The 11,642-nt window shown below is 34.0% G+C and overlaps 1 protein-coding gene across 1 annotated transcript in view; it reads right to left on the reverse strand.

Annotated features, from left to right (window-relative positions):
* Positions 1-1,916: 1,916 nt before the first annotated feature.
* The window catches only part of LOC115242810, a 17,949-nt gene continuing 8,223 nt past the window's right edge, over positions 1,917-11,642 (reverse strand). Inside the window, exons 3-8 of the mRNA XM_029819350.1 lie at positions 8,783-8,986; positions 5,829-5,925; positions 5,548-5,704; positions 5,358-5,478; positions 2,327-2,421; positions 1,917-2,234 (exon numbers count right to left, since the gene is read on the reverse strand). Coding sequence (XP_029675210.1) covers positions 1,917-2,234; positions 2,327-2,421; positions 5,358-5,478; positions 5,548-5,704; positions 5,829-5,925; positions 8,783-8,986 — 992 coding nt within the window. The remainder of the gene's footprint in view (positions 2,235-2,326; positions 2,422-5,357; positions 5,479-5,547; positions 5,705-5,828; positions 5,926-8,782; positions 8,987-11,642) is intronic.

Raw genomic sequence — 11,642 nt, forward strand, 5'->3', positions numbered from 1 at the left:
AATTACTGCGATAAATCAATCGTACAATTATAAAATAAATCTAAAATGTGAGAATTATCATAATACAACTAATGCATACATATACAGAGTGTTTAAAAAAAGAGTCACATATTTTGAGAGCAGGTAGTATTGATCAAAACAAGAAAAAAAAGTCTAATTAACATCCCAGTTAGCCAAGTCTGTTCTAACAGATTTTGGCAAGTGCCTGTTACAAATTATTGTCAGCAAAAAGGCTATAAATTTGGTACAAAAGTTGTCATTACCGATTAAGATTGACGGCAAAAATTGAGCAAAACTTGCTGACATAACCCGACAGAAAATGGGCGGCGGAAACCGAGCAAAGCTTGCTGACATGACTGGCAAACTGACATCAGATTGTCGGCATGAACTGAGCAAGATCTGGCGTGCGCAATATGACGGCATATTGACAGCAAAAACCAAGAAGAATATTACAAAGTATTACAAAATTCTATTATTTGAAATAGTATAGTTCAGTCGCTTACCGCTATGCGGCACGTTATTCATTATCTATACTTGTATTCAAGTTTTCGTCATGAGTATATATAAAGCCTGCAAAATGTGACTAATAATATTGTAATATATCTATTTCTATCAGTTCAACTTTGATACGATGCCTATACAGGATAATTCGAATATTGAACTGATTTTTGGAAAATCGGACATATAATTGTTCAATTTTTACTTATTCGGAAAATTTCTGTCCAAAAAAATTTTTAATTTTATAAATTAAATTATTTAAATTTACCTATATGTTTTAACACATTAATATGTGTTATTATATATTAATACTGTAACTGATTTAATTTTTGTTGTCAAAAATTTGATGTCAAAAATGGCTGTAGATCTGCTGGGCAGTTGGCGCAAATCTATTGTTGATCTGCGATTGACAAATCTACTCTCGGTTTGTTGCGTCCACTGAACTCTATACATACTGGAACGCGCCCTTTCATATAAGCCTGGCGTAAACGTGCAGGATGACAAAAAGGGCATTGTGTGACCCTTTGTCTATTTTCTTCTTAGACTCTTGCACTGGTGTATGTGTATATAGTCGACACCACTATCATCATAGACTTCTGACGGTGATTCTACCATTAAAAAAGAAGGCCTACAATAGAAAGAGACAAAAGGTCACACAATGCCCTCTTTGTCATCCCGCATCTTGAGTAGCACGGCGTTTTCCATATATATAGAGTTCAGTGGTTGCGTCAATCTGTCATTGCACTGCTAGTGACAGATTTGCTCTGGTGTTGCACCCAATTTGATATCAGGATGTGATTTCAACTTTTGGTTGCAATTGGGACGCACTCGAGTAGGTCCTGAATTTGGCAGCCTCGTTCGGCAGTGAATTATTTGCCGGTTGTTAACAATCCGCAAACAAATGGTTAGCTGGAGGATAGGTCCTATAATTAATATTTTCGAAGATACAAGCTATCTTTCTATTTGAACTCTTTATCCTTTTCTTATTGGTTGTGTTACCTCTACAATGTAGTAAACAAAAAAAAGAGTATTTATTAGTTTTGCTATAATAACATTGGGTTTGTAGGTAAGTTGCAAATCCGAGAAAAGCCAGGTATGTTTAAGAGAAAAGTGATTCTCTGAGACGTAGGACTGAAAAATGCGTGACAATGAATGGGAACGTAGATCACCCCCTGATAATGCTGACTGCAAAAGTAGTAAGTACTCTTTTGTTTACTACTGCATTGTAAAGGTGACACAACCAATAAGAAAAGGACAGAGTTCAAATAGAAAGATAGCATGTATCTTCGAAGATATTAATTATAGGACCCATGATAATTAACCTTTTTTTCTTGTTTTGATCAATTCTATGCTCTCAAAATATATGTGACCCTTTTTTTAATATATCGTGTTTACCGCATTTGAAATATTACAGCTTTTTATTCTTCGTCGGATGCAATATCTGTATGAAATTTGAGGCCAGTTCCGCACAAATGCTTCTCCATCCATTCGTCGAATCGTCGAGCGAGATCGTCCGACATATAATTCGTCCAATCGCCGACTTTGCCTTTCCTGATAAACTTGTCATCTGGATCCTCTTCTTGCGCCTTTCTGTTTCCCAGCAGTAGTTCCATGTTCACCGACGGATTCGTCGCCATTTTTGAAAATTTTAAGTGTTCGCACAACCCGACGATCTGCTCGTCTGTCACGTTCTTGCTTAAAAATTTCGCTGTCTTCTTAATCACCGCTATCTGATCCTGAAAATACAATCGTGCGTTTCAGTAATTGATCTATTACGAAGATTCATCGCGATAGCAAAAACGAATGCGCTTTTTGTTGTGTATCTTACCCTTTTCATTTCCTCGTATGTCATAAATAATATGTTATCCTGATCTCTTATCTTCCAGAAGGGTAGAACATGATTCCAAAATGGGCTCAACGGGGCTAAATAAACATCATTTCTTAAATTTGATTTCTTATATTTGATGTTGAAAAGAGAGAAACTAAATGTACAATGGAGAAAATGTCCTATATTCAAACACATTAGTGTTAAAAAATGTTTTAAATGCTGGGGATACTATCATATTGCAAAAAATTGTACGCGAGATGAAATATGCCACAAATCTTCAGGAAATCATAAAGCGATTGAATGTACGGCGACAAAGAAAAAATGTGTAAATTGTATGTTTAAAATTCGAACATACAACCTGAAGATAAGTGATGAACACGACGCCCTTAGCCCAGAATGTCCAACATTTAAAAGGGCGATACAAGAGGAGAAGAGGAAAGCCGGCTGGGAAGATGCGAAATAGCAACTACAGAAGGAAGCGGAAATAATATTGTATACAAACGCGCAAAGTTTGATGGCGCATAAAGATGAGATACAACATCAGATTATGAAGAAAATAAATCCGGCATTCATAGCGTTATCAGAGACAAGATTGACTGCTGAAATTGAAGACAGTAAAGTGAACGTACCAGGTTATAGTATAATTAGATGCGATGCTGAAAATAGAAATACAGGAGGGGTTGTTTTATATATAAGGGATGATGTTAAATATGAAATAGTATTAGTAAAAAAATTAGAATCGAATTGTTGGTGTGCTGCGATTGAGGTGAAAGAAAAATTATATAGAGGAATAATAATGGTAATATATCATTCACCGAGTGCATCGCATGGTGATTTCGTGAGATTTCTGGAGGATATAATAGAAGAGTTAATAATACGGGGAGAATGTATGATAATAGGAGACTTTAATATAGATATTATGTTAGATTCGTTTTATACAAGGAAGTTACAAACGACAATGTTGAGCTTAGGCATGAAACAATATGTAAATAAACCGACGAGAATTACGAAAGATAGTAAAACAATTATAGATTTAATTTTTGCTAATAATAAAATAGAAATGCAGGTAATGCATGAACCTAAAATAACGGACCATGCGTGGCTTAAAGTTGAACTGAATGCGAATAAATTTGAAAATAAATACAGAGAACTTAGTGTTAGGAATTATAGAGAGTTTAATATAGATGAATTTATTAAATTAGTGGAAAATAAATTAGAGAAAAACCAAGATATGAATATCAGTGTGAGAGCGAAGAAATTTGTTGATAGTATAGTAAATGCGTTGGACGCCACAGCACCTAGAAAAAATTTTAAAATTCCGAGAATATGGGAAGGGAAAAAGTGGTTTTCGGATGAAATAAGAGAAGCAGCGGCTAAAAGGGATGAGGCATATAGGAAGGCATTGTATGCTGACACGGAACAAAATTGGTTGCAATTTAAAATTGAAAGAAATACAGTAGTTAAATTAATTAAGACAAAGAAGAAAGAATATTATGAAAATATGATAGATATTAATAAAGAAAATCCTACATCTATGTGGAAAACACAAAAAGATAAAGATGCGGCATTCATAGCGTTATCAGAGACAAGATTGACTGCTGAAATTGAAGACAATGAAGTGAACATACCAGGTTATAGTATAATTAGATGTGATGCTGAAAATAGAAATACAGGAGGGGTTGTTTTATATATAAGGGATGATGTTAAATATGAAATAGTATTAGTGAAAAAATTAGAATCGAATTGTCGGTATGCTGCAATTGAAGTGAAAGGAAAATTGTATAGAGGAATAATAATGGTAATATATCATTCACCGAGTGCATCGCATGGTGATTTCGTGAGATTTCTGGAGGATATAATAGAAGAATAATAATATGGGAAAAATGTATGGTAATAGGAAACTTTAATATAGATATTATGTTAGATTCGTTTTATACAAGGAAGCTGCAAACGACAATGTTGAGCTTAGGCATGAAACAATATGTAAATAAACCGACGAGAATTACGAAAGATAGTAGGACAATTATAGATTTAATTTTAGCTAATTATAAAATAGAAGTGCAGGTAATGCATGAACCTAAAATAACGGACCATGCGTGGCTAAAAGTTGAACTGAATGCGGATAAACTTGATAATAAATACAGAGAACTTAGTGTTAGGAATTATAGAGAGTTTAATATATGTATAATAAATTCGTGGAAAATAAATTAAAGAAAAACCAAGATATGAATGTCAGTGTGAGAGCGAAAAAATTTGTTAATAGTATAGTAAATGCGTTGGACGCTACAGCACCTAGAAAAAATTTTAGAATTCCGAGAATATGGGAAAGGAAAAAGTGGTTTTTTTTTCGGATGAAATAAGAGAAGCAGCGGCTATAAGGGATGAGGCATATAGAAAGGCATTGTATGATGACACGGAACAAAATTAATTGCAGTTTAAAATTGAAAGAAATACAGTAGTTAAATTAATTAGGACAAAGAAGAAAGAATATAATGAAAATATGATAGATCTTAATAAAGAAAAGCCTACATCTATGTAGAAAACACTAAAAGAAATAATTAGAGGCGAACCAGGAGGTAAGAGCAAAGTAGAGGATATAGATTTTGAAATATTAGACAACACTGAAGGATGCAATATAGCAGATAAATTTAATTTATATTATATACAAAGTATTAATAGTGTTATAGCCCGAAAAGGCTATATACGAATCACTAGATCCCGAATTCCCAAATTCCTTCCGGCAAACGATCCTAACTACCGTGCCTCTCCGGAGGCATAACAATAGTATAGTAAAATCTATAAATGGGAGTAAACCTGGGAGTCCGTGTAAAAGAATTATTTATGTTATTGAAAACGAGGGAATTATGGAAACGTTTTTCCATATCTTTCATATTTTTCGAGATATTTGCCTGAGGCGATTAAAATGAAACACCCTGTATATCTTTTTGTTTCGCATCGAAAATCTATTGAATGATAATTGAATGTAATGATGATTCTGCTTTTCAAATCAATAGTATAATACTCAACGCACTACTATCGTGCAGCATCAATTCCGCGAAGTCGTCGAAGCTTCCTTTCATACCATGGAATACTCTGCAGTAATGATAAAAACTGACACAGGTGTCTTTTGGATTTCTCGCAACGTACATTATCTGCAAAGTATTATATATTATACAAAAAGTTACGTTACATTTATCCATTTAGGCGTGTCGTATCTTCACCTTTGGCTTCTTTTCGTGAAGCTGTCTCGGCAATAAGTCCCACGGCAAATGAGATTTGATATATCGCGGCCTCGGCATCTTTGTTATATTTTCGATGGAATCACCTAGTTTCGTAAACCACTCGTCATAATTTCCGTTGATCATGACAGCCGAACCTCTGGAAAAAAAAGAGATTCGAAAAGAAAACGATAAAGAGATATTGCGGTTTCTCGTACTTAATTTTACCGAGATGATTCTATCGTACAATAATTATTAATTCTCTATTTAAAGAATTGACTTACTCGAGTAAAGGACTTCGCATGATGAGAAGCGTGCGAGCATTTTCGTAATCGAAATTATTTCCGATGCACCATGCCATTTCCTGCGCCCAGTGACTTCCTAGAAGAAAATTTCACCGTGTCAAGAAGCAATATCGAGAAAACACATTTAGATAACATCATTATGCAATATAGAATTAATTGCAATTATTTTCCTAGTTTTATATTAGCTTACAAGATTGTTCTCTCTCTACAATTTTATATATATGCATATATCATATACACAGGTTTCAAGAGCAAGCTTTGCAATCTTAATTAATTGCAATCTTCTTTCTGATTTTGTATTAGCTGGCTTACAAGATTGTTCTCTCTAGAACTTCAAATATATATATGTACATATACAGGGTGAGTTTTTTAACTTGAAACTGTAAAATATCTCGGAAAGTAAGCTTTATCGAAAAAATGTTTCAAACAAAAGAGGGTTCCATTTAAGAAAACGTCGATCACATTGATCTCATCTTAAAAAGGTCACTCAAGGTCAAATCCATATTTTTATCATGTGGCCCCCTCCAAACCCTACAACTTTTGTTTGAAACAATAGAGAAAGATTATTGAAGAAATTATATCAATATGGAATTAGGGAAATAGTTATAGAATGATTAAGATCATATTTAAAGGATAGAACACAGCAGGTTCAATTTAATAATAAATGGTCTAAATAATGACTACAGAATATGGAGTACCACAAGGATCTGTACTAGGACCTTTGTTATTTATAGTATATATAAATGATATAATAAAAATCTATCCAGAAGGATGTAGTATAAAAATGTTTGCAGATGAATTTGTCGTAACTCGAAATCGAATAATTACGACCTATAAAAGTAAAAAAGGAGCACAGCGCAAATTCAGCACTTCGTAAGCTGTTGCGCGCGCTCCCAAAACCGCGATTAAATGCAAGATATGCAATTCGTTGCAATGTGCAATTAAGACATCGCGACCTAATACCGAAAAATCATCTACTTTCGGACCATAAAAAGAGAGATAACGAGTACCTCGGGGCCGTATTCCGAAACTAAGTGATGACGCATATACTTGAAGAAACTGTGAGATTCTGCAAGCGCCGATATTGTTACGTCGCCGAAGCATCACCACGCCGAACTCTACGATACGTAAGCTGTATAAATAAATCATTTTGCACGGAATCTTTGTCTCGTGTTTCTCGATACTCGGAGTCCTAAGACGAGCCGAACCCTTGGATCATCCCCAAATTCCCGTTGTACCCGGAGAGGCACAACACGTTAATATATATAACTGGAGAAAGCAGCGCGGAATTAAAGGGCAAAATGAATATAGAATTTACTATAATAGAAGAGTGGATGAATATAAATAATTTAAAAATAAATGCAGGAAAAACGAAATATATGATTGTCAGAAGTATAAGAAAAGAACTGCGAGGTAATATTACATTGAAATGTTTGGATGGAACTGAGATAGAACGTGTGGAAATAATAAAATATTTAGGCATAATTATTGTGATGATAGAATACAATTTAAGGACTACTGTGATTATATGCTAAAGAAAATAAGGAAAAAAACAAGTGTTTTGAATAGAATAGGTAATTATATATCGGCATACACTAGATGTATTGTATATAAAACAATCATAACGCCTCACTTTGAGTATTGTGCGACGCTGTTAATTGATATGGAAGAAACACAGCTGAGTAAATTGCAAAAAGCACAAAACCGGGCCATGAGGATCATATTGCAATGTGATTGACATACCAAAGTGGAGCGTATGCTGGAAGCGATGCAGTTTATGTCCATAAAACAGAGGCTATATTATAATGTGTGTATATTTATTTTTACGATTTTAAGGAACATGTTACCGGAGCAATTAAGAAATAGATTAGAAATAGTAGGAAATGAGAGTGAAAGACAAACACGACAAGCTGGGATATTGCAATAAAATATCGCAGAACAAGGAGTGCGCACAAGAGTATGTTTTACAAAGGAGTGAAAATGTATAACGCCTTGCCAGCTGAAATAAAGCAGAATGAAAGAATTGTGCCGTTTAAGCGAATGTTATAAGAGTATATGGTAATTAATGTAAACTAGATTTGTATTACAAATAGTTGAGAAAGCTAATAAAGATCAATCAATCAATCTCTCTCTTCCCCTCTCTTGCTCCCCCTCTCCTTCTTTTCTCTACCTCTCCCCCTCCCCTTTCTCTCTCTCTCGAAAATTAATTTATAATATTTCGGTAAAAATAAAGATGAGGGGAGGCACACCTCCGATGACTTTGACCTTGACATATGTTGTCAAGGTCGTGACCCTAAACAACATTCAAAAGGTTTTAGCCGTCGGTCATTGTTTATTAAAAAGTTATTAACAAATGAAGTTGACAATATAAATGTGTGTTTAACTTTATACTTTGAATTTAACCTGGCGAATTTTATTAATGTTCATTCTTATGGATATATATTTACTTAAATATGCATTTCGAAGTTATTTAATGTAATAAAGATATGTAATTATTCGTTATATTTTAAAGACGGAAAGAAAATAATACAAAACCCCACATCGCAACCCCACAATTGTTGTATGGATTGGAAAGTGTATGCGTAGACGCAATGGGTGCCGTCCCTCATACGGGGGGGGGGGCTCCACTTCCGGAAGATATAACCTAACCCAAACCAAATTTTAGTTTTAAATTAGAAATAGGTTTGGGTTAGATTATATCTTCCGGAAGTGGAGCCCCCCCGTAGGGGGCGAAACCCACTGCATCTACGCATACACTTTCCTATCCACACAACAATTGTGGAGTGGACCTCGCTTCGCGTTGTTGTTAAAAAACTCACCCTGTATTGTATATACAAGTCTAAAGTGCTAAATCCATTTCTGAAGTGACTCCCACATATTATAGAACATCCTATATATAATTATGCTTTATCTTTAAAATTACGCATTATTACCAGTACGAGGATGCGAGACCATCCAAACGTCATCCTCGTATACGGTAAAGTCGCGTATTTTTTGCGCGTAAAAGACGATTTTCGGTGGCAACAAGCAACGACCGGGTAATATTCTTAAGAAACTCGGCTTCACCCCAAACATCTCGTCCAACTTCTCTCCCTTCTCGTCCTCTATGGTCGAGAACACGAACGACTCTTTGGCCACTGTAAAAGATTTAATAATTAAAAACAAAAAGAAAAGAGAAAAACACTAATATGAAAATTCTGTATCTGACACTTACTCGATTCTTGAATATCACTATGCGAATTATCGTGCGAATATTAAGATTTGCAAATGCAAGATGCAGATACAGCGTATTCACACACACTCGGATGTTGTTGCATTCGCGACTTGCGAAGAAATGAATGTGCCCTCGTACCGTTTGAATTCCATGGCCCACTGACGACTCATGGGTTACTTTTTACTGGTCCTGCTCCTTTTTCCCGTTTACGATGAAACTCGTGTATACTTTCATACTCGCGCTACAAAGATATTGTATATATAAATTTGCTATACATATATGCGCGTATCCCGCTTGTATATATATATTGCTCGATGTTGAAACGTATGTTTATCTCGCGATTACTTGTGCGAATAATGTTAAATATACATATATATATATTCAAATTTTCTCGATTTCGACAAATTACTAATCTTTCGTATAAAATTAATTACATATTAATTTGTTCCATTCTTCTTTATAGAATAATTAAGAATATTTTATATACATCAGGATTTTTCTACAATGTTCGTCAATCAAATCCTGTCAAATGACAAGAGAATTGCAATATTGAAAGCGATCTTAGTTCTGTAAGCCGAGAAGCGTTGTTTCTCAATTTGAAAGCATCAAGTTATTTGCTTAATCATCATCTTTTTGTTTAAGCAGCAAACATTGATATTATCAAGATGCATTGCAAAATCATATATATCTCTTTCTTGACAGTATTCTTTTCTTTTACAGTATTCATTAGATCATTAGAATAGTTTTACTCGTGTTAAAAAACACGGACAGCGTTTTCTCTATTGAGAGAACCTTGGGGGCTTCAAATTTATCTTACCATATTTACATCTTATCATATTTTACGCCTTTCTTTACAATCTATACAATTAAAGTTGAGAAAAGAGAATAATACTACAAAGATATATTTTCTTTAAAAAAAGTTTATTACTATACACACATACAAACATATATAACAGAGATATGATTCTTTATAAAATATAACAAACTACAAGAAAAAAAATGTCCAAAACATGCGAGAGCATTATCTGTACGCGCGTTTAAATTATTTGCGGCGCGTTATTAACTTTCTCGCTGAACAGAGATTTCACTTTCGGAGAAAGTTGCCAACTGCATTCTTATCGATATATACTGCATGATCGATGTATAATTACTATTAGCGTGTGCATTTGCATGTGCATGCGTAAAGACAAATAAACTTATTTGCTTCGCGTCAGGTATCAAAATGTTGTTTTTCGACAACAACGACACATAATTTCGCAAGAGTGCCAGTATATAAATTAATATAATAATTTTGCAGCGCCGTATGTGTATGATTTACCATGAAGAAGCGCATCGTATTAGGCTTTATACTATATCTAGACAAAATAATATGATATATAATGCGCTCTATATATATGCGCTTTATTATATATATGTATATCAGTCTCGGCTTGTCTAGTACGCTCATGAACTGTGTATTCCTGTATGTCACGCGTTCTCTTCATTTTTTCCTATGGAACCGGGCGGAGGAAACTTTCGTGCGGATCAGATTCAAGAATCGATTCGAGTGCATAGATGTCGCGCAAACGCGTGAAGCTTCCTAATCACGTAGTTTATTGATTGTCATTTAAAGCCATTGCACATGAAAAAGTTTTAGTCGTAATCGTAAGGCCGTAAGCAAATCGACTAATCACAATCAAGCACTCCAAAAACATAACAAGAATGTTTAACTGTGATTGGTTGATTTGCTTACGACTTTATGGTTACGATTAAAATTTTTTCACATACCTTTAGGGTGCCGTCCCATGACAGTCGGAACTTCGGAAAACGGAATCTCGGAAAAATAATAGAATAGGGATCAACCAATCAGGTATTATTTGAAGAAATTTAGATTTGTTTAAATACAAAAGATCGGGATTGAATTCTTATGTGTATAAGAAAAATTTCATTGTTGATAAATATTGTTCGGTAAGTATTCATTAATATATAAATATTCAATTTTTTATCAATACTTATTTTTTATAAATAGTTATCGTTAAAAAGATTGCGTTGTATAACCCAAACCAAATCTGTTTCGAATCAAACTTTAACTTTAAATATCTCAGAAATTATAAGAGACCGCCAATTAAGTTATAAGGAAAAGTTACTCAGGGTCATGATCTTGACAACTTATGTCAAGATCAAAGTCATCGGAGGTGCCTCCCCTCATTTTCATTTTTACCTAAAAAATATACAGGGTGTTTCATTTTAATCGCCCCAGGCAAATATCTCAAAAAATATGAAAGATATGGAAAAACGTTTCAGATAAAAGTTGTTTGGTTCGAAGGGAGACATAAGATGGTTTCATTGGTTTGACTTTGAGTGAACGTGCCAAGGTCATATGGAATTCAACATTATTTTTTTTAATGGTATTCCCTATTTTTATTGCATACTCTTGTAGCTTACCTCGAGAGCTTTTCGAAACACTATAATAAAGTATCTTTTTATTAAGTACTTTTTGAGTTATTTTATATCTTAATCTGACATATTTTGATATAAAAAATAAAATATCTCGTAAAATATTTAGTTTTCGATAATCTTACCGTAATACTTTTATGTAC

This window comes from Formica exsecta, unplaced genomic scaffold (assembly GCF_003651465.1).
Source record: "Formica exsecta isolate Colony F162 unplaced genomic scaffold, ASM365146v1 scaffold639, whole genome shotgun sequence".
In the NCBI taxonomy this organism is placed as follows: domain Eukaryota; kingdom Metazoa; phylum Arthropoda; class Insecta; order Hymenoptera; family Formicidae; genus Formica; species Formica exsecta.